Raw genomic sequence first — 22,128 nt, 5'->3', positions numbered from 1 at the left:
ATCTGAGGCAGGCTTGAAACACAAGAGTCAGGGTGGCTTCTGGGTAATACCAAATGGCTAGGCCTCAGACTGACGAAGCCTCTTGGATGAGGGGCGAAACGTTTCTTTTTAACAAAAAAACGAAGTCCAGATGACATGATTCAACCTTTTTTGTTGTTATATACCTGGATGACTGAGAAAACAAACTTTGTGTTTTTAAATTTTAAAGTTTGAATAGCAAAATTTGGTTCAGTGCTTACATGAAACAAAACAAAAAAAGTTTTCATGACTTTAAAACCCTTAAAACAAATCATCCAAATCAGGATGCAGAACTTTTAGTGGACTTCCTAATTATTTATTTTCTCTTTTAAATCTTGTGTTTAGCTTGTTGTTACAGGTGCGTTCCAGCAGGGCTCAGGTCCAGCAGGAGCTCAGGGAAAGGGAGGAGGTTGAGAAAGAACTGGGATTAGTGAAAGGCTGGATCCAAGACACGCGTGGCTTACTGCTGAGCCCGACTGCAGACCTGGACTCCCTGCTGCATGAGCTGGAGGTGGGCCACTTGATGTGCACACGCACCTAATCATTATTTTTAACAGTTGACACTGAAAAGTGTGTTTTGTTCTGTGTGCCACCTTGTTGGTGTTGCAGACGGCTCATGGCGAGGTCATCAGCAGGCGTCAGAGTGTGGAGCGCATGACGGAGCTGCAGCAGTCCAAGTATCAGGACCTGCAGGCTGGTCTCCCCTCTGAGCTCAGCATGCAGTTAGCTGAGGTGGCTCTGGCTCTGGGATCTGCTGAAGACCAGGTAACGTTTCCTCTTTTTACTTTTGCCAGTGCTTCTTCTGCTACTGTCCATAAAAGACTCGGATTGTGTGTGTTTTGATGAAAATATCTCAACTTTAGGTACAAGCAAGGGAAAGGGAAGTCCAGCAGACCAGGGATGTGAAAGAGGACTTCAGCTGCAGACTTCATGACATCGAAGCAAAGCTGAAGACCATCGCTGTGAAACTGGAAGACAAGGGCCTTGACCTGGAGGAGGCCAAAGAAGAGACCACAGTAATAAAACAGACAGATTGTCTAATTAGCAAGCCATTAACCCCGGTTGAATTGGCTGTTGGTTTTGCAGGTGTTGGGGTTAATGAGTGTGTGAGAGTTGGAATGGCTTGAATTAAATTCTGCCTTCAGCTTGACCCACTTTTAATCTGAAAACTCTAAATGGGAGTTGGAGCCCCTTCCCTCCTGTTCTTCATCTCGTTTCCCCAAGTTTTTCTTCTTCTGACCATCTGTAGACAAAAAGTCTTGAAGTTAAAGGAGAAGTTTTCTGTTTGGGAAACATTTTATTCATCTAAACATATCTAAATCTAAATTTTCTCTAGAAATAGCTTTGCTATAAACTTCTTATTAAGCCAAAAACTTGCCCTTTCTTTACCCTTTCATTTGTACGTCATGTTAGTTTCGCCTCACTCTTTAACCTCTTATTTCTACCTGGCCTCTCTTTCTCACTGTGTTTTTGGCTTTTTATTTCCTCCAGGCTCTTGGTGAAGAATGTGAATCCTGTCGTGGTGCTCTGGCAGAGTTAGGAGTTGCTGTTCAGGAGTTTGGAGAGCAGAACCCACTGCTGTGTAAGCAGCTCGGAGACGCTGTAAATAAACTGACCGAAGTGCAGCGCCACGTCACACAGCAGGCCCAGGAAAAAGCCAACAGGCTGAAGAAAGTGAGCAATTTCTTGTGAACTTCTAATTATGCTCAATATTTCTGGGTGTTATAATTTATTTTAGATCTTGCCTGTCAATTGTAGTAGTTTTCTTTCATTTTGTCTTGACTGAGCAGGCTGAAAGACAGGTGGAGGAATATCAGAGCATGAAGACCTTCATTTTGAGCTGGGTGCAAAAAGCTGAGGCTCTGATCAGCAGCAATATCATCTGGAGCTCTGCAACTCAGCTGCAGGAGCAAATTCGAGCGCATCAAGTGAGTTTTTCACTCCCGCAATTAAACAGTGTGAATTGCTTTAAATATGTCCTAAAGTTGCGTTTATCGCATCTGCAATATTTTCCACTGAAATTGATACATAATTACCCTATTAAGTCTGAAGATACCGCTCATATTTGCAGCTAATTAAATAGTGATTCCCAGTGAAATGTTGGCTGACCTTAATTAGCGTAATTGCCTTGCAGGAATAACCTCCTCTCTTTGACTTGTAATTTACGGTCTTATGGTGACAGGCGTTACTGAGGGAGTGTCGCGGTCTCCATGGTGACTTGGAGGTCATGGGGGAGCGGGAGGGGCAGCTGGCGGATGTGTTGCAAACGGAGGTATGGAGCCAGCAGGTGAAACACCTCAGCCGACGCACCGAGGAGCTGCAGCAATCTGCTAAGAGCCGCCTCCAGAATCTGCAGGATGCAGCAAAAGTAAACACTTTTAGATTAAAAAAATACTATATTAGGTATTTTGATAGAATATATTACCAAATTATGTTAATTACAATAATATGACCAATAATTTGTAGTTTTCTTCATAAATCCAAATATTTCAGTGCCAAACCTTCCAAATGTTTGGCAGCAGTGCCCTCTTGTGGTCAATTAGAATATTACATCATCATATTTGAACGCACCTTATTAATCTGTAACCCATTCTTAATTATCCAGAAACTGGTACCACATCTGTAACAAACTGCTATTATTTGCAAATGGCATTGTGTGTCTGTGCAGTTTTTTTTCGTCAACTTGATTTTCTTTTTTGTTTGTTTATGTTTGTTGCAATGAACACAACTTTAATCAGCGTCTCCCCTTAATTTAGTGTTTCTTCCACAAAGAAATGGGAGTCTGTGGGAAATAATGAAGCTGTGGTTTTAGAAGAGGCTGAAAGGAGGAGTTACTTTTGCAGACTGAAATATCTACAAAAGAAGATCCTCCTCGTCTACATGGTTTGCTTGAATTTGTTGTATCTGTATTTGCCTTTAGGACATGTTGCGTCTTGAAGCTGAGGTGAAGTGCTTGCACGCTGCTGTAGATCAGATCCAGGTTGCACTTGCATCCCCTGATCTCAACAAGCTCAGTCTCAGGGAGCAGCTCACGCAGAGACAGGTGCTTTTTCCAAATTCAAACATAAGATTTGTTTTATAATACTGTACACCCCCCCCCACACACACACACACACACACATCTATGTACAGAAGTTGAAGAGCCTGTCTCCCTCTGATGCACACTTAAATTTGTCCTTCTCTCCAACATCCCATCTTTACTCCTCTATAAGTGCCTGCTGGTGGAAATGGAGAGCTTCAAACAGCAGGTGGCTGCTGTACAGCAGAGTCAGAGTGCCCTCCGGCTACCAGAGGAGGCCGTGGCCAGTCTGTCGATCTGCCGCACGGCTCAGACTCTGCAGCAGGAGGCCAGCCAGCTGCAGCATACCACCATCCAGCAGTGCAACATCCTGCAGGTAGAGGGCAGGCCTCATATTCTAATGCTGTCTTTTAACAATCTTCTCTTGTGTTCCTATTATTCTGTGAGAGTATTTGTCAAATTTGACCTAAGTGATGACAAATAAAAAGCATTTATATAGTTTATAGTTATGACGTCCTTGTGATGGAGTGGAGACTTTAAAACTTGGTGCTCTGGTCTGAATTCCACTCTGAAGCCTCTTGACAGCCCCCCTGAGGAATGTCTGTGTTTTCCTTTAGCCCTCATCAGAGTGGTATTTTTCCTTTGTGTTTTGGTTCTGGGCGGGTTTAGCCGTGAAGCTAACGGTAGTGGTGGTTAAGAAGCAGAAGCGCTTTCAGAGACAAAGTTGAGGACAAATGCCTGAAATGCCATTCTTATTTCAAACCAAACACATTATGTTCAATAAAAGCTGAAAGCATAGCTGTTTTATCTGCTCTACGGGACATTTCTGAGATACAAAGTGATGTTTTGACTGTTATCATAGGAATTTTAGTTGCAGTAACTTTAAATTGGTTCCAAAATCATCATATAACCTCTTTTTGTTCTGTATTAATTGTGCCTCACAAAAATATCCATATATACACATTTAATAGCAAATACTGTGTATCTGTGACATTTAATTTATATAATCACATTTTTACAGGAAATGCTTTCCCTCAAAAGACAAATGATGTAAAACACACGTCAATCTGAGTTTTATTTTTCACCCAGTGTGTTTCCTCTTCGTCAGGAGGCTGTGGTCCAGTATGAGCAGTACGAACAGGAAGTGAAGAACCTCCAGAGGTTAATAGAAGATGCTCATCGCATCATTCAGGACCGGCCCGTCTCCACCAACAATATCCAAGAACTTCAGGCTCAGATTCACCATCATGAGGTATGAGTGCATGGACATGCCATTTTTATTATTTTCTGTTTGTAACTATGTCAGTATTTAGATTATGAAACAAGATCTCACATAGTACATTCGATTTCACACAAGACAACAAAATATGCCCGATTCAGTGCAGAAGGGTGGGTGTAGCTTTTGTTGTGACGTTTGTGTAGACTCGATGAGAACATCTACAACAAGCTCAGTCAGCTATTGTTAATTCATAGTCTTAATGCAGATTAAAACACTCTGTTTTTTTTTATCTGTGTGTATGAAATATTTCTGCTGAAGTAAAAAAAAAGAAGACACATTTTAATTAATCTTTTAAACTTTTACTGTGCTCCAGTGACTTTATTTCTCCAGGGCGTCACTTATCTGCAGAGGTCAAAAGTCATCCAGATGCTTGTGACAATTATTGAGCTGCTTGAGTTGAACCTGTTTTTCTGATGGAACATTTAAAAAATGGCAACCGATACGGACATTATGACGTTGGAGCCTTCCATTTAGTCACTGAAAGTTAAAGACTAACTTTAAGGAGTTAGTTTATCGAGTTGATTAATGACTCAGTCATTTCTCTGAAAAAAATACAAGGTTAAATTCTTCAGTGGCTTATTTGTGAAACACAGACAATGTTTCCACCTGAAAAGAACTCCTCAAGTTTATACTCTAAACTTCATACTGTTAAATTATCTTAAGGATTAATCAGATTTCCTTTAATGGAAGTTGGGACATTGGTCTTAAATAGGGATGCACCGATCCACTTTTTCCTGATACCGATATCTGCTGGTTCTTATCGACCGATGTCGATCCGATACTGATCTAACACAGAAAAACGGTGCCAAATTAACTTAAATTTTTTTTTTTAACGCAGACATAAATGTACTGAATTACAAATTTATTGAAAACTCTGCACCAGTACAGCACACTTAAACACACCAATAGCTTCACATAAGCTTGGTCAAACATGTAAAAACAACACAACTTTAATATGTTCAGTCAGTGCACTTATGAGTATACAGTAGTCCCTCGGTACTTTGTGATTCATTTATTGCGGACTTGCTCTATCGCGGTTTTTCAAAATAAGATTGGACCTGACACACAGTTGGCTGATTGATGGATCGGCCGCTCGATTGGCACGGCATTTTTATTTAAAATAAATTATTTTAAAGTACTTAGCACCTCCTGCACCTTTGTGCAACCTACACTGCAGGTTAAACCTCCTGCTGCAGCTGATCTCCATGCAGAGCGGAGAAGTGGGCGTGGCCAAGAGCGCTTGCAGGTGGCTAAGAGCAGCAGAGGCAGGGAGCTGAAATCATGTCATTCTGTGCTCTTTTAAAGAGTTTAGAAACATTGTTTGGAAAAAAATAATAATAATATATATATGTACTAAAATAAACTACTACTTAATACTTGTACTACTATTCCTACTTTGTGGTTTTTCACTTATCACTGGGCTTCAGGTTGTGGATCCCCTGCGATAAATGAGGGACTACAGTAACATCAAATGTAAAATAAATATTAATAAAAATTCTGTAACTGACAAAAAACAATATGCGGACAACTTTGGTCAAACATAATAAATAAACTTCAACAAACCTTTCAAATGGTCAGGAATTCTAAATATAATGTAAAATAAATAATAAAGGAGCTGAAATAAGAGGAAAAACAATAGCACCACTAGCTTGGTTGTCAGATATTTAAAATTAACAGCATCTGCTGTCCTTATGGACACACATTGTCATGATACACGATCAAGAATGTTTTTTCGATATCGGTATCGACACTAATATCGGATCGGTTCGTCTCTACCAATACCCAATCAAGAATTTTTTGATATTGGTACCGAAACTGATGTTAATATCAGATTGGCACATCTCCAAAAATGTGAATCAAAATATATATATATTTTGTTGTTGTTTTGTTTTGTCATGGCTGGATAGTTTAAAATGAAATTTCTTATTAGCAAGAAATTATTGAACTTAGAGACTGTCTGCTGAGTAAGTGCATTAAAATAAATACAAAAGATGAGTATGACTACAGTCACTGTTAAAAAAAAAAGTTTTAAAGGGCAAAATATCTGACGCTTCAATGATGAATTTTGAACATCAAATAGCAAAACTATAAATAAACCCCAAAACTTGGGTCATAACATATACTTCCTGTATTTTCTCAAAGTGTAAAAGCAAAAGAGAGAAGTTGTGGCGAAAGAACATAAATTACAGCATCCTTGTGTCTGAGTCAGACTCGATTTGGTCATTTATTTTTTTCTAATTATAGTAAGTTTAGATAAAATATCACAGTCGTTGTTTGGGGTGGACCTTTAAGCTGAAACGTTTATGAATAATAGTTTAACATCATCAAAGCAGGAGAATTTAGAGTTAACTTTCTGACATTCCTCCTTTATCTGATGCTCCATACCTGCAGAGGTGGATGACCCAGGGTGATGCATAGCGTTCTGTTTTGTGTTGCAGATTGCTGAGTATTTTAAGTTGTGTGCATGTGGGGGGGGGGGGGGGGGGGGGGGGGGGGGCATAAACCTGCAGGTAAACAAACCAAATAACTTTTTTTTTTTAATTCCATTTTAGCCTTCTTTGCAGATTTGTATCCATTTCTGGTGTTTGACAGCATTAGTCTGATTATATCTGTTTGATCTCTTCTGAGTCACACGACCTGATTATTGACCATCTGTGGGACCGAGGGAGTGAAGGAAGGAGGAGGTGGGGGGAGGAGGAGGTGGATCTCGTTTGCTGCGCTGTAATTTGACACCAGCTCTGTCAGTCTCCCCTCCCGAAGCTCTCCTTCGCTCTTTTGTTAAAACCAGGCTCTTTGGAGACAGGAAGAGGAGGGGGAGGGCGGGGAATCGAGCAGTGAGATCACTTCCTGTTTCCTCTTGCCATTTGTATATGTGTACCAGAGGGAGTGTCTGAGGGATTTTGAAGTGTTTCTACGAGGGTCTGAGCCAAACATCCTGCCTCATAGCTTCACCGCTGATCTGAGTCAGATGCCTCTGATTGGCTCGGAGACACAGAGAGGGGGAAAAACTGAGTGAGGCAGATCTTTTCTCTCTGCACACTTCCACTCTGTGAGGCTACGGCCGAGGGACCGGCCGGAGAAGAGAATGCGTTCGCTCCGTTTACCCCCCTCACACCACCACAAGATTTAACGCAGAACCACCTCAGCCACAATCCTTTCTTTTTAATTCATCCCCTTCAACCAGGAACTATTGATCGCCTTGACTTGAACCCCCACTCGTCTGACCCTGTGTGTGGGTGGGGGGGATGTTTTGACAGGAGCTGACCCAGAAGATCCGTGGCTACCAGGAAAAGATCGCCTCGCTCCACTCCAAGTGCAAGATGCTGACGGTGAAGGCCAAACACGCCACCATGCTCCTGACCGTCAGCGAGGTGGAGGGCCTCTCGGACGGCATGGAGGAGCTGAGTGACGAGGAGCTGCACAACGTCGTCCCCAACTCCACCTCGGACGCCAGCAAGCAGCTCCCAGCTCACCCCTCTGTGGTCATGGTGAGTGATGGTGCCGCTTTATCACATACACAACCCCAGGGACACAGATATGCACAGTATCCCTTCATCATACTTTATTAGTGAAAATATGATTATTATTTTTGTATCAATGACAGAAAGCACCGCTGTGCAAAACTCTCTAAAACTAATAACAAATCCATATTTACTTTCATCCCATCACTTTGATAGTTTAGCTCCATCTCCTGTGTTGGCTTCAGGATGTTGCTTCTTCTGTCTCTTCAGGTAATCCTGGAGGGACTCTGGAGTCCACACCATCTGTTGCATAACTTATTCATCTTGTCAATGAAAATAGATTTTATTTGTTAAGATGTAACTTATATAAAGATGTTAAGAAAACTTAGGCATCATTTAAGCTCCTCTCTAAAAGTTAAACAAATGACCATCTCTCTTCAAGTGCTGCTGCTCCGGCGCTCTCACAGCTGTCTGTCACCTGAATCTGTATTTATTTTTCTCATTTTTGCTTCTTTGCTTTGTCACGGTTGTTTGTGGTGTATTTAGTCTGCACAGGCTAAGAAACAGGATATGACTGCATGCGTGTGTGTGGGTGTGTGTGTTAGCGAGAGAGAGAGAAGTGTGCGTTTCTTCTTACACAGCTTTTATCTTTGATTTTTGGCTGCCAAACATTATAGTGTCATTGCTCACACAGTGTCCAGTTTCAGTGAATCTCATTACATAAAAGCTGATGATTTATTTTTATTTTTTTCTGTTTCGTCTCATTGCATCATGAAGCAGGAAGAGGTGGCTTGACTGTAACAATGTCCTGAGTCAGAAGGCTGAGTTATGTAGCTGCCAGAAGCAGCCCAACAAGGTTTGGCTCACATTTCAGCTCTGCCCCTCTGCTGAAGCACGCAGGAACGCTGACAACTGTGCTCCTTCTAGGACAACGTCTGCGTTCTCTCATTTCAGCTGCTCTGAGCTTAACTTTAGCCAGTCGTGGTTGAATTTGATCATCACCATTCGTCAGCTTCATATATCTTGATTTAAACAGCATATAAATGCTGATATAAATGTACCTCTGCATCACATGCAGACTAATGAAAACGAGTTTCTGATGAGCTGGACCTGTGACAGTTTGAGAGAGTGACGTAATCAGGGCTGTTTGCTCTGGGTTATATTTTCACTGCAGTGTAATGTCCACACTGTTTTATTTGATTACTACCTTACTAATCAGTAACAAAGTTGCTTTTTGTCCACTTGCTTCCCTTGTTAATGTTTGTTTGCTCTCTCTTTTTCTCCCTCTTGGTTTCTTCCTGTCTCTCCTCACTCCTTTAATCTGGCTGTTTTCCCTCCCTGTTCTTCTTTTGCACGCTCGTGTGGTGTGTTTGTTTTGGTGCGTGCGGTCAGATGACAGCCGGCCGCTGCCACACACTCCTCTCCCCCGTGACAGAGGAGTCAGGGGAGGAGGGCACCAACAGCGAGGTCTCCTCTCCCCCTGCCTGCCGCTCCCCTTCTCCGGGGGCTAACACTGACGTTAACCAGGTACTGCAGACGCCTCGTCCTGCTCAGCTTCCATTGACGACCACCTCAGACTTTTTACTAGAAGCCATAAATAGAAGCAACTTATCAACCATCATCCACTAATTTCATTTAGATACTAAAAAATAAAAACGGCATCAGTAACTTTTTTTAGATAAAGTCATAAAAATGTATTTGCAACCAAAATTACTTTGACTGTATAAACCAGTAGCTTGTATTTGATCAAATCATTTTGCTGAATTTTACAACAGTTCGACACAAGAACAGTAAATATGTGATTCGCTTGCTATGATGCACTTTTTATTTCTGTATTGCACCATTCCCATTCTGTTCAGCCCACTTAAACCCACTAAAGCTCCACGACTGTTGTAGAAAAACAACTGAGAGCATTCTCTTCTGTCTTTGCTTTATTTCACCAGCTTTACGTTGCTTAGTTTCAGTATTCTGCCAAATAAATTTAGCTCATAATTTGTGTTTTTGCTCTCTTAATAATGTATTAGAGCTGCACCGACTGCAACTGTCTCATCCGATTCTGATTTCTGCAAAGCTCTGAACTGGTGATTCTGATTTCTTAATGGGAACTATAATTACTGAGCCTTTTCTGTCTCTGTCGCTATTAAACAAAAAGTTGAACGTGTTTTTGCTAATTAAATCCCGCTGAAAGGGAATTGCTGTACATCTCCTTTACAACCCAGATTATAACTTTTAAAGCTTTTTTGTTTATTTATTTATTTTTTGCACAATTCAGAACATAGAAGTGCACAAGATTACCAGAAAAACGATACAAGTAGTCAAAGCTGTGTCCAAACAGTATACAGTAGTCCCTCGTTTATTGCGGCAGTTACGTTCTGAGCTCCCCCTCAATAAGTGAAATTCCACAAAGTAATGACATTATATTTATTTTAGTATTTAAATATATTTTTAGGCTTTAGAAACCCTTCCCACATTCTTGCAATGTTTTAAACTCTTAAACCTACGTCATTTTATCCACATGCATACAGTACTGTATATGTAGCTACTAAATGTTGCAGACGTAACCTGCAGAAACGAAGCCCACAATCAATGTTCTAAACTCTTCAAACCTACTAATTTAAACAACATACTTATATGTACAGTACAGTAGCTTCTAAATTTTACTTACCAGCGCGTCCCCGCTTGGAGGTCCTCGTGGGCCAACTACGACCTCTCAGGTTCACCGCTGAGTCTGGGTGTCTGGTTCTGGTCCGGTTCAGTGCAGCCCTGAGCGCTGAAGCGCATTTTGTGTGGGGGCAGACCTTCGATTGGCCGGCGTGGACCGGAGGTGGTCGATTGTATCTAAGTCTGGATTAAAAAAGTCCAGATGGATGGGCTCTGGATGGAGCCCCGGACCTACATTGGCACGCGTCCCCGCGTATTTCAGTAGAAGGAAATAGGGTTTCTGGGCGGGGCCCTGTTGGCTTATGGGAAATGTGGTCATTATAAGTGGGAATACAGTTTAGCCTTATTGGGAGAAAACTACAAAATGGCGGCGCCTGTCTAAAGTATTTTTTTTTGTTTGTTAACTTTTTACTGTACAGTACTGTATCCATTACTGTCCCAATCACGTGAGTAATATTAAAGTTAGTCATGTCTCTTGTACACTTATTTTTTAAAATATGTTAATGTGCATTAACAAACAAAGTCCGAGAAAGCCGAACTGCGAAGTAAAGAGGGTCTACTGTATGTGAAATTTTAAAAATAGCATCAGAGCTGTTAAATTGCAACATTATTCATTGTGGGGGTTTTTTTTTTTGGTTTTTTTTTGGTAGCAGTTTTAAATTATAACTTGATGGTTACAACAGTGAAACTGTACAATCTTTATTTATATTTGTTTCCAGTTTTTTAAGTGAGACTTAATCCTGTCATTAGTTTATCTTTCTAAACACTGCACAGGTTTAGTTTTGCGTTTTTTTTCTGGGTTTAAAATTTCCCAAAGATGTCCTGCGCTCATGCAAATTAGCTGCTTAGCTACAGTACGTTCACAGACCAAAGAAAAGCTGCCATTCGGTCGATTCCTTCACCTGCCAAGCAATCTGTGCATCCCTAATGTGTCATTTTGTTATTTTTGTGAACATAGTAGATAATGTATACAAGCAATATGTAAGATAAATGGACTGACTGATACATCAGTGAGGTCACAGTGCTGTTTTTGTTTTGTCTGCATTGTGGCTTTGTGGAGTGACATTGAAGTTAAAGGAGAAAGAACAGTAATAGGTAAAAGTGCAGTGTTGTGTGTTGCCTAGTCTAATGAATGATTAGCAGGAATCTGCTTCAGCAAAAAGCAAAAAACAACAGATTTACCTCACGCCGTGCACTAGGTCGTGCTGGATAGTCCTAGATTTTCACAAACGCTCTTTTGTGTGGAAGAACAGCACAGTGTGTGTGTGCACAACCTGGTTTATTAACTATTAACTTGTGTGTTTAGTTGTATTTTTTTAATTTTTACTCTCTCTGTTAAGAGTTTGGTACAGTTTTATTCAAAGAGGGAACGTTTTTAATCATTAATTACCGTTTTCAGAGTTAATACACTCGTTTGTTTCCGTCATATTTATGCCAGAGTGTCAGCCTGCAACCTGTTGCTTTAAACACCAAAAGGCACATACAGTATAATCATTGTTCTGATGCATAAATAACAGCGCTGCCTGCTGTGTTGTGCTGCAGGGTCGAGGCGCCCTGAACCGAGCACCCCTCCAGGAACTCTATGACCCCTCACTGGAAACCAGCGCTGCCAATTTGGACGACCTGCAGAGATCCTGGGAAACGCTCAAAAACGTGGTATGTCGCACCGTTGGCCTCGTTAAGCCAAATTAATTTAATAATGACTTCATGAAATATGTCCTTTAGCCTCAACAGAGAAATAAATCAACGCAAATCTTGCTGGATCAATTAAGTGTCAAAGATGATTTAAAAAATCATTTTTTTCATGTTTACTGTTTATGCATTATAACTTATCATTACTTATAGCTTAAACAGTAGATATAAGATGTTTATTTCATGACAGTTAGGAATAATCACAAATTCAAAGATCAGCTCAAGTTTATCTGAAAAGTTTCAGTGTTGCCAAAACCTAAAACTGCATGCAGAACCTCTTAAAAGACTCCAAAATCCATCTCAGATAATCTCTGTCACCATAAATCAAAAGAAAATATTTGATCAGGAGCATTAAGTTTGCCTCCATTTCTCTCCATGCACAGATAAGCGAGAAGCAGAAGAGTCTGTACGAAGCTCTGGAGCGGCAGCAACACTATCAGGAATCCCTCCAGTCCATTTCCACCAAGATGGAGTCCATCGAAGGAGCTCTCAATGAGGGCCTGGAACCTAAAAAGACCCCAGAGAGCCAGATGGCAGCACACCAGGTTGGGATTTTTTTCAATTTCTCTGGTGATTAGAGCAGAGTGCAGCGCAGATGATGTTTGTGATAGAGGCAATGTATTCATAAAGTTTAATCTGCAAAGCAGACCAAATCATAAAGTTAAATAAAACAACTCCCTATCTGGTCCACTGCTCGCATCTGTGACATCGTGGAGGAGCAACGTATTTGTAAATTGTTTTTACAGTAAATTAATAGAATTGATAATTTATGTTAATTTCATTCAACAATCATGTAAAACAGCTAGATGATGCATGAGGATAACAAGATCTGAAGTCCGTCAGTAACACACACAAATCAAAAATCACATATAAAGAGTATTGCATAATGATATTGGAATAAAACATTTTAATACAACATATAATATAAATTATTATAGGTATTGTGGAATCCAGACCGGGTCCGTCCTTGAAACCAGTCCGACTCCCCGTCTGGTTCTGGCGTCTGCTTCTTTTATTCCCAGAGAGGAAACTCGCTCTAACTCAAATAAGTCAAGAGATATAATTTCAGTTTATCAGTTTAATGTCTATCAGGCTGGAAAAAGTTACAGGTTCAGCGCTGAGGCATCCGTCTGACTCGTCTTAACCCGGAAGCAGAAGCCCCGTGTATCAGAACGTCCCAGCTGGCCCTTGGCTCCGCCCCCACATCCGGGGGGAGCACAGCCTATCAGAGTGGATCAGTGGGGTGACTATATGTGATGTCACTGGTCTTATCTGTTTCTGATGGTGAAAAATGGGGTGAATGTGCAAATCTATCTACGTGATGGAAGCCAGCAAAATAAAAAATGACTCCATATTGTGTGTTGAAATCTGGGAAGCTCACTCAGAGCAGCTGGGCCCGTCTCATCTGTACAGAACCGGGCCAGAACTAGTCCATCTCTCTGCGGACAAGACCGGGGGACTTAGCATGATAAAGTAAGATAACTCCTAACAGTATTTATTATATTAATATTTACCTGTTCTGTAGTCGACGCTTAGAAAATATTTGCTGCATATCCAGTGATGCTTCTAAGGAAACTTGTCTCTATTGATATTAACCAACCATCTTCTCAGTAGGTCAGGTTTGTGTAATGGAAACCTAAAAACAGTCAAGTATATTTTATATTTTACACTGTGTAAATATGACATAAATTTGAGGCAATACCTGATGGTACTATTTAATAAATTGTGCTAAATTGTAGCATGATTTTGCAGTGTATAACAATATACACCACAGAAGCTAATATCTTCAAGCCAGTTCAATAACAGTGATTACATCGGCTTTATAGGCTTCAAACATGGTTGGATCACGTTCACATTGAAGTAAATAAGATCAGATCTGCTTATTTGTGAAATGAGACGCTTGCTTTTTTCTTGTCAGTTTGTACAACGGTAGCGCGCACAGCTTTGTGGCATTTTTATATACATTAGCTTACAGTCTAATACTATCATTATTAATTGTTCATAATCAGCTCTTACTATTTTGCCAATATCCACAACAATGCTAAGTCCCGACACTTGCTCCCTCTGGTTGTGGCTCCGTCCCTTCAGCACGTCACAACGTCACGTGACCAATGCGCCCTCTAGTTGTCTTATTGAACTCTATGGACCAAACACATCTTTTGTCAGAATAATAAATGTGGCACAAAAACAAGACTGTGTGAAAACAGAGAATGATTGAGGGAGGAGGGGTGTTGTTGCACAGACTGCACGGCACAGTTCGTTGCCATGCCAACATCACAGCTCCAATGGACACAGTTTCTTTTTGTCACATTACTGTCCGGCACATCTTCTTCTTGATTCATGCTTCTCTCAGCGTGTTGGTGTGTTTTCTAAGCTCTGCCATATTTGTTTTCCTCTCACTGTCTCTTCAGGCTCTTATGGATGAAATTATGATGCTGCAGGATGAGATCGGAGAGCTGCAGACATGCTTCTCTGAGGAGCTGGCAGATAACGACAACGATGGGAAGGCTGGTGACCAGCTGGCCCTTCAGTCCACTCTCACCGTCCTGGGAGAGAGGATGGCCACCATTCGCATGAAGGCTTCTGGGAAACGGCAGCTGCTGGAGGTAGAACACCTCCCTCTTTAATATATAAATGTAACTGATGGTCGCCTTTACTTGACATGTTCTTCATGTTGGTAACTTCTACAGGAGAAACTAAGTGAGCAGTTGGAGGAGCAGCGACAGGAACAGGCACTGCAGCGTTACCACAGCGAGGCAGAGGAGCTGGACCACTGGCTGCTCAGCACCCGGGCCACCCTCAGCTCTGCCCTTCAGCCCCAGAATGAAGACATGGACATGGAGGAGCAGCTCATCGACTGTCAGGTCAGACTCAATGTTTCTGTTCTCATCCGTTTCGTTTTTCACGTTTGACTGCTGGAATAAAGGACTTGGCTCGTTTAGGACCGGGTTTCCTCGGCTGAAACGAGCTCCTGTTCTGTCCCGAGGCGTCGCATTAGAGTCTGTTTTAAACAGGTTTGAGAGAGAAGTGAAGTGTCCAGCTTCACTCGTCACTGTTCCAAAAATAGCAGCTTTTCTCAGATTCATTCTTTCACTCTAAACTCGCTGCTACAATTTTAGTTAAACAAACTGTTGACCCTTAAAAAGTCGAAGCAAACTTGCAGAATTTTCTCTAAAACTGGCAGAAAATCAGAAAAAGAGTTGTTTTATTATAGTTCAACACATTTTTATTTGTACAGCTTGTCTTTTTTTTTCCCCTCAAACGCTCTTCAGTCGACCCTAGTGTTTTTGCACTACATGTCCACGTTTCCATGGCAACGGCATCTTTATTTGTGAAGAACTTACGACGTTTTGTCCTCGATAACACTTCAGTAAGAAGTATTTCTTTGTTTAAAATTCAAAAGCAGTATTTTAAACGAAATAAAATAGTAATAATTGTTTAGTAAGTTTTATTTTTGAGGCAAGTTATACTTTTAAAAACATTCAAACGATACGACTGACAAACTGATAGTGTATTTATTGTAACGATGCTCATTTACATGCTTTCTCTGCATGTTCTTCGGCAGGGACTGTTGTGGCTGAGTGGTTAGAGCAGTCGTCTTCCAATGGGAGAGTTGGGGGTCACATGCCCAAGTGTCCCTGGGCAAGACACTGAACCCCTCATTGTCTCCGATGTGTGTCCCATCGGTGTATGAATGTGATAAAGCACCGATTATTCTTTGTATAAATATAGTAGAGTGCTGTATGAATGGGAAAATGAGGGCACAGATTGTGTAGTAAAGAGCTTTGAGTATCTTGATCAGATAGAGAAGTGCTATATAAGTACAGTCCATTTACCATTTATTTCCATAAACGATTCCTCACACCAGCTCTTATTGGGTTCTTGATCACACAATCATAACTTCTCACTTCCTCCTGTGTTTAACTTTGTTTTTATTTCTTACCAGAGCTTGCAGCAAATATTAATAGTTTGCCCATTCTCCATGTTAAAAACATGAAAGTTGTCTTATTTAATTCTATTTCTTAATAAGGATGAATATTTACTCTATAATTCACTTCTCGGCTGTACTTCAGGTAGTCCCGCTGCTCAGACAAAGGGAACATTTTGAAGCATGTTTGGAGCAGCTGGGGGACAATAAGCTGATTACAGCTCACATATGCCTCCTGTGGAGGATTCAAAGGTCCAGCTCTAAAAACTGTGTAAGAGAGGAGATTAACTGATTCTGTGTAGAACAAGTTACTGGATGCTATAGGAATTTAAAGAAATGTAAAGAGAGAAAAAAAATTGTGGTTGAAGAATTTATACGGAGAAGTAACAAACAAATCAAAGAGAAAAGTTTGCTTAAAATGTTAAATTTAAACTATGAAAGTTTAACAGATTGACAAGATGCATCAGAGGAGTTATCAGTTGGGAAAGTGGATCCTCGGTTTTATTTAATTTATTTCTTGTTAGCTATTTTCAGAATGTTTAATCAAAACTTTCATAACTTTAAACGTTAGGACATCTAGTTATATGTGTTATAATAATTTTATTTTATACTACACTTGATTAGTCAAAAGAAAACCTAAAACAAAACATTGTTTAAGTTTAAATTAAAATATCTTTAAAAAAAAAAAAAAAAAAAAAGATTTTGCCTTCTATCTGACTGATGTAGTGGCAGAGAGATAAGGAACTCTTGCAAGTATAACAAAGAAAACATCGTTTTGTTTTTCGCACAGCTTCTGGTACATTTCTCTGTTTAAACTTGAAAAGGAAGGTTACATTTGCTTTTTCCCGAAGGAAAAAGAGGCCTTGAGAGAAACAGACAAACATCTGCACGTTGCTAAAGTTTGTCTCGTGTGTTTCCAGAACATGCTGTTTGAGATCGAGCAGAAAGTCTCCTACCTGTCGGAGCTCTCCATCCACAGCGAGAGCTTACTGCTGGAGGGTCGGGCCGAAACCAAAGAAGAGGCGGAGCAGCTCACGCTCAAACTGCACTCCCTCAAAGAGAGCCTGTTGGAGCTGCAGCAAATGCTGCAGGACAAACAGGTCGACATCCAGGTGAGGTCGATAACCAACAGGCTCGCTTTTCTTTCCCTTCCACCTCCTGCTGTTTTATTTTCTGGCTTTGCTGCTTTTTGTTGAACTGGGTACCAGCATCAATGGTTGTTTTGTGCAAAAAGTACTAAAGGTCATGGCCTTTTAAAAAACAGGCCACTGTCATTTTTCTATTAAACAGTTTCTAGATAGTTTTTTGAATGCCACAAAACTTGAATGAATAAGAATGTCATTATTACGCACCAAAACATTTGCTTGTCTTTTCCACGAGCATCTTCCTGTCAGTAGAAAACAGATAAATGACGCTTTTTCTTAGGTTTTGGCGTTAAACTGTATGCGGCATGTGTTTCCTCCAGGGTTCATTGCAGGAGCAAGAGGACAGTGAGCCAGACTCGTCCCTGTCTCAGAGTCCAAACGTCCAGGACTGGTTGTCTCAGGCTCGCTCGACCCGCTCTCAGCAGCACCACGACAACCTGCTTCGAAAGAGGGTAAGACCAATCTCCACTTATTGTATGTGACAGTAAAGTAATGTACTAAATGTCAAACAATTTGTGTCATAAGGAGAATGCACTTGTTAAAAACAAATGAATCATAAGAGACGGGAAAAAAAAGATCTGTGTATGAATCTGAAAAAGGGTTTGTGTTTTTAGGAGCTGCAGGAGCAGGTGGAGAAACAGAAGAAGCTGCTTCAGTCTGTAGCCAGTGTTGGGGAGGAGCTGCTCACCCTGCAGAGCACAACGAACGGAGAAAGGTACATTTGATCCATTTCTTTACCCACACACTTAAGCTCAATCAAACCTCCATCGAACATATCTTCATCACTTATTAATAACTTTGATAGCTTGATTGAAATTGCATTTTTTTCAAGTATAACCATGAGTGAGTATTTTAACCATAAATGCTTCATCTCCAAATGTTTACTCTTAAACAACTTGTTTTGATTCGTTCTAGTGAAGTTTTTAAACCGTGTACCATGCAATAAAAATTTCTCTCCTTTTTCTCACAGTGAGATGTCTGTTCCTGGCGGGGTGTTGTTGGAGGCTGAGACGTTGTCTCCTCTGGACCAGATGAGACAACGATGGGAAAACTTAAATAAAGACCAGAGCACAAAGCTTCAGCTCTCCCTCAACTCCTTAGAACAAGACCAGCTCAGCCCAGTATGTGTGGCTCATTTTTATTTTCAGTTTTGTTCAAGAAAGTCAAACATTTTTGAGTAAACCTTTAAATATGACATTAGGAGGACGTAATATCAAATGTACATGTTCAGTGTATTATTGTATTTGTTGTTAGTATGAGCTTCGTGTGGTCATTCTCAGGTCCTTCACCGGTCTCGTCTGACCAGTCCAAGTGTGGTGTTTAAGAGCGAGGCTTCCAGTCAGGATTCTTCCTCTCCTCGAGCGCTGTTTGAGGCCTGCAGCCAGACTCTAGAAAGAATCAAAGAAGAGGTAAATCCTCAATTACGTCATGTTATTCTCGTGTCATTTTATCTGTCTTTAATCGGGATGTAAAAGCTTCACCTCTGACTGCTTATTTCAATAAATGCTCTTTCTTTTTTCCTCGACCACAGGCAGCAGGCAGTGACGGCAAACTGACGACATCGTTTGGAGGGACAACCGTTCAGCAGGATCTGTACGCTGCGGTATCAGCTGCCTCCTCCTGGTTAGATGCAGCCGAGAATCACCTGCTCTCTGGTCCTGTGCTGCTGTCAGAAGACACAGAGACTCAGCTCACGAGCTTAGAGGTAAATGGAGACCAACTTAAATATATACATCATTAATAATTTGTAATTGTCAGTAGTGGTTTAGCATGACCTAAAGGTCAGAAATTAAATTTGACTTCTGGTCCTGTGTTCAGGGTCTGAATAAACAGCTAAAGGAGTTAACTGGAGAGGTGAACCAGTGCAGAGACGTCCTGGGTGGAGGAACAGCTCGGCTGTGTGGAGGAGAGGAGGGAGCCTTGATGGAGGACACGCTGGAGGGTCTGCAGGAGAGGATGGGCCTCCTGGACTCGGCTCTGGAGCAACACTGTGACGGCATGAGGGACAGACTGCAGGACCACTCAACTTTCCAGGTCTGGATATTCAACACGCATTAGGAGGTTTCATGATAAATAAAACTGATACATGTGTTTTTCACCTTGAACATGTGTTGTTGTTTTAACCAGAATGAGCTGAGGATGTTGTTCGCAGCGCTGACTGAATGTAAACATCAGCTGCTGCATAAGTTGGCTGGAACAACAGAGAGGCCTGCATCCAAACAGATAGAGGTAATTTTGGACGAAGGTGCACGAGAAAACAAGGTATGGTACAGAAACAACGAGCTGTCCCCTGATTGTTTATGTTGTTTATAGATGTTGGCAGAGGTGGAGAATAGCTTAAGGGAGTTCGAACAGAGACTGACTGAGCTGCGGAGCCGAGCAGATGGACACCAATCAGATCAAACCTCCAACCAGGAGCTCCTAAAACTACAAGTAAGATGTTTGTTATTTCACTTCCTGTGTGTTTCTGTTGGGTCGTGGTAGCTCGGTGATCATTGCTGCGAGTTTGAGCTCAGGCTGCATCAGGAAGTGGAGCAGCCAAAAGGAAAACAAACTTTTTGTTTGTTTCTTAAAGTCAAAATATTCCAGCTTCATAATACCATAATCTGCCAAATATGTCTGACTCACCGATGTGGTTTTTTTTTAGGATGTATACGAGGAGCTGGTGCTCAGGGTGGGCTCCAGACGAAGCAGCCTAAACCAGGGCTTGTCTCTGAAGGCTCAGTATGAAGCTGCGCTCCGTGACCTCACAAACCTGATTGACACTGCTCAAGACAAGATGGCGGCTGACCAAAAAATGACAGTGGCTTCAGTCATGGAGGTCCAGATCTTACTGGAAAAGCACAAAGTAAGGGAAATTATCCTTTTTAACCGCTCTGGGGGGATTTATTTTCCTAACTGACTTTAAAACAACTTTTTATCCAAAACAGGAGTTTTTCCAGGGACTTGAATGCCATATGATCCTCACTCAGACATTTTACAGCAAAGTGTCGAACCTGGTGGCACAAAGAGAAACCCAAGCCCTCGAAGAAACCATGACTTTAGCCCAAAATGTGCTCAAGCAAGCTCACAGGAGGGGGGTGGAGCTGGAAGGCATCTTGGAGGTGAGATTAATTAATATTTATAGAGATAAAGGGCGGTGCTTTTATATATATATATATAATTTTCTAAACTAAAATATGACACTGTATAAGAATAAACAAAGCAAAATAAACTCTTTTGTTTTGTCAGTCGTGGAGCAGGCTCATGGAGGATTATCAGGCTTTGTGCAGACAGTTGGAGGCTGTGGAGTGTAGCATCCCCACTGTGGGTCTGGTTGAAGAGACAGAAGAGAGGCTTATTGAACGGATCAGTCTCTACCAGGTACACATATTTACAAATAAAGGAATCCACGCAGTCTAATGCAAACTTGAATGCGAGTCTTAAAGAATTAAATGTCTGAATAGCGTCTGAAGGCGAGTCTCGCAGAGCATCAGCCCCAGCTGTACCAGGTTCTGGAGCAGGGCAAGAGACTTCTTCTGTCTGTCAGCTGCTCCGACTTGGAGAACCAGCTGACCCAGTTGGGAGAACACTGGCTTTCCTCCACCACTAAAGTCAACAAGGAGCTGCACCGTCTCGACTCGACGCTCAAACACTGGAGCAGGTCAGGCTCTCCAGTTTCACAGAGTTTTGTTTAGTAACGTTTATCTCTCATAAAGTCTGATCCATGCTAAAAGTATTTCTTCGTATTTGTTAAAGGTACCTGAGTGAATCTGCAGAGTTGAGCCACTGGTTGCAGTTTGCTCTGGACAGGCTGGAGTTCTGGACGACCCAGTCGGTGACCGTACCTCAGGAGCTGGAGACAGTTAGAGACCACCTGTGTGCCTTCCTGGTCAGTTAAATTTTCTGCGCCTAAATCCGATTAGGTTGAACGCTTTTGGTTGAAATCTAGGTTTCTCTGTCTCAGGAATTTTCCAAAGAGGTGGATGCTAAGTCGTCTTTGCGTTCATCTGTGTTGAGCACGGGCAACCAGCTTCTGCGACTGAAAAGAGTGGACGCAGCTGGTCTGAGGACGGCGCTGGGCCAAATCGACACTCAGTGGGCAGAGCTGCTCACTCGTATTCCTGTAGTGCAGGAGAAACTGCACCAGGTCTGAGACCAGCTGCACTTTGGTGAACTGATTTCATTTTCATATTGTGTTATCTTTTTGTTATAGTTACCCCTCTGCTCTTGTGCTTTAGCTGCAAATGGAGAAGCTGGCATCTCGACATGCCATCGCAGAACTAATGAGCTGGATATCTCTCATGGAGAACATCATAGGGGAAGATTACAACAAAATCATGGGTGCTGTGGGCTCAGAGGTGGTCCAGAACTTCTTGCAGAAGTACAAGGTAGAAAGAAACATCTTTATTCAGATTTTTAAAATCTGATTCCGTCACTCTTATCAGTCTCATGATGTCTCATCTTTATCTCACAGGGTTTTCGCATAGATCTGACTTGTAAGCAGTTGACGGTGGACTTTGTGAACCAGTCTGTGCTGCAGATCAGCAGTCAGGATGTGGAGGGAAAACGCAGAGACAAAACAGACTTTGCTGAGAAGCTGGGAGCTATGAACAGAAGATGGCAGATACTGCAGGGGCTAATTACTGAAAAAGTACAGTAATGTTCACATTTTAGTGAGCTGTTTCTGCTCCACTTCCTGTGTGCCAGCTCCTATATGTGAAATTGTTATGATTTGTTGGTTTTTTTAGATTCAGCTTTTGGAAGGACTTGTGGAAAGTTGGTTAGAGCACGAGAACGGAGTCCAGGCTTTGAAAATCTGGCTCACGATGCAGGAGGAGAAATTAAAGAAGAAGCACAGGATAGAGGATGTAGCATCAGTGCAGAATGCATTAAAAGACTGTCAGGTAGGATTGGATTTTTCTGTGCATACATGACATGTTTTT

General features: G+C 41.5%; 1 protein-coding gene across 1 annotated transcript in view; it reads left to right on the top strand.

Annotated features, from left to right (window-relative positions):
• Window positions 1-22,128, top strand: part of syne1a (spectrin repeat containing, nuclear envelope 1a) — a gene marked incomplete in the record, with an annotated part of 110,088 nt that overhangs the window by 59,022 nt on the left and 28,938 nt on the right. The window contains 33 exon segments of the mRNA XM_037685156.1: window positions 364-529; window positions 628-783; window positions 882-1,034; window positions 1,510-1,692; window positions 1,809-1,946; window positions 2,201-2,386; window positions 2,939-3,061; window positions 3,231-3,413; window positions 4,146-4,289; window positions 7,574-7,804; window positions 9,170-9,304; window positions 11,981-12,094; window positions 12,514-12,675; window positions 14,542-14,736; window positions 14,821-14,994; window positions 16,979-17,170; window positions 17,524-17,655; window positions 17,818-17,918; window positions 18,174-18,324; window positions 18,484-18,612; window positions 18,735-18,908; window positions 19,022-19,237; window positions 19,331-19,432; window positions 19,517-19,636; window positions 19,851-20,051; window positions 20,134-20,307; window positions 20,435-20,566; window positions 20,650-20,846; window positions 20,942-21,074; window positions 21,150-21,332; window positions 21,424-21,573; window positions 21,660-21,836; window positions 21,934-22,089. Coding sequence (XP_037541084.1) covers window positions 364-529; window positions 628-783; window positions 882-1,034; window positions 1,510-1,692; window positions 1,809-1,946; window positions 2,201-2,386; window positions 2,939-3,061; window positions 3,231-3,413; window positions 4,146-4,289; window positions 7,574-7,804; window positions 9,170-9,304; window positions 11,981-12,094; window positions 12,514-12,675; window positions 14,542-14,736; window positions 14,821-14,994; window positions 16,979-17,170; window positions 17,524-17,655; window positions 17,818-17,918; window positions 18,174-18,324; window positions 18,484-18,612; window positions 18,735-18,908; window positions 19,022-19,237; window positions 19,331-19,432; window positions 19,517-19,636; window positions 19,851-20,051; window positions 20,134-20,307; window positions 20,435-20,566; window positions 20,650-20,846; window positions 20,942-21,074; window positions 21,150-21,332; window positions 21,424-21,573; window positions 21,660-21,836; window positions 21,934-22,089 — 5,263 coding nt within the window.

The sequence above is a fragment of the Nematolebias whitei genome, chromosome 12 (genome assembly GCF_014905685.2).
Source record: "Nematolebias whitei isolate Nwh7 chromosome 12, NemWhi1, whole genome shotgun sequence".
Classification (NCBI taxonomy): domain Eukaryota; kingdom Metazoa; phylum Chordata; class Actinopteri; order Cyprinodontiformes; family Rivulidae; genus Nematolebias; species Nematolebias whitei.
Note: the sequence above shows the minus strand (reverse complement) of the source record. Positions and strands in the feature narration are given on the sequence as shown.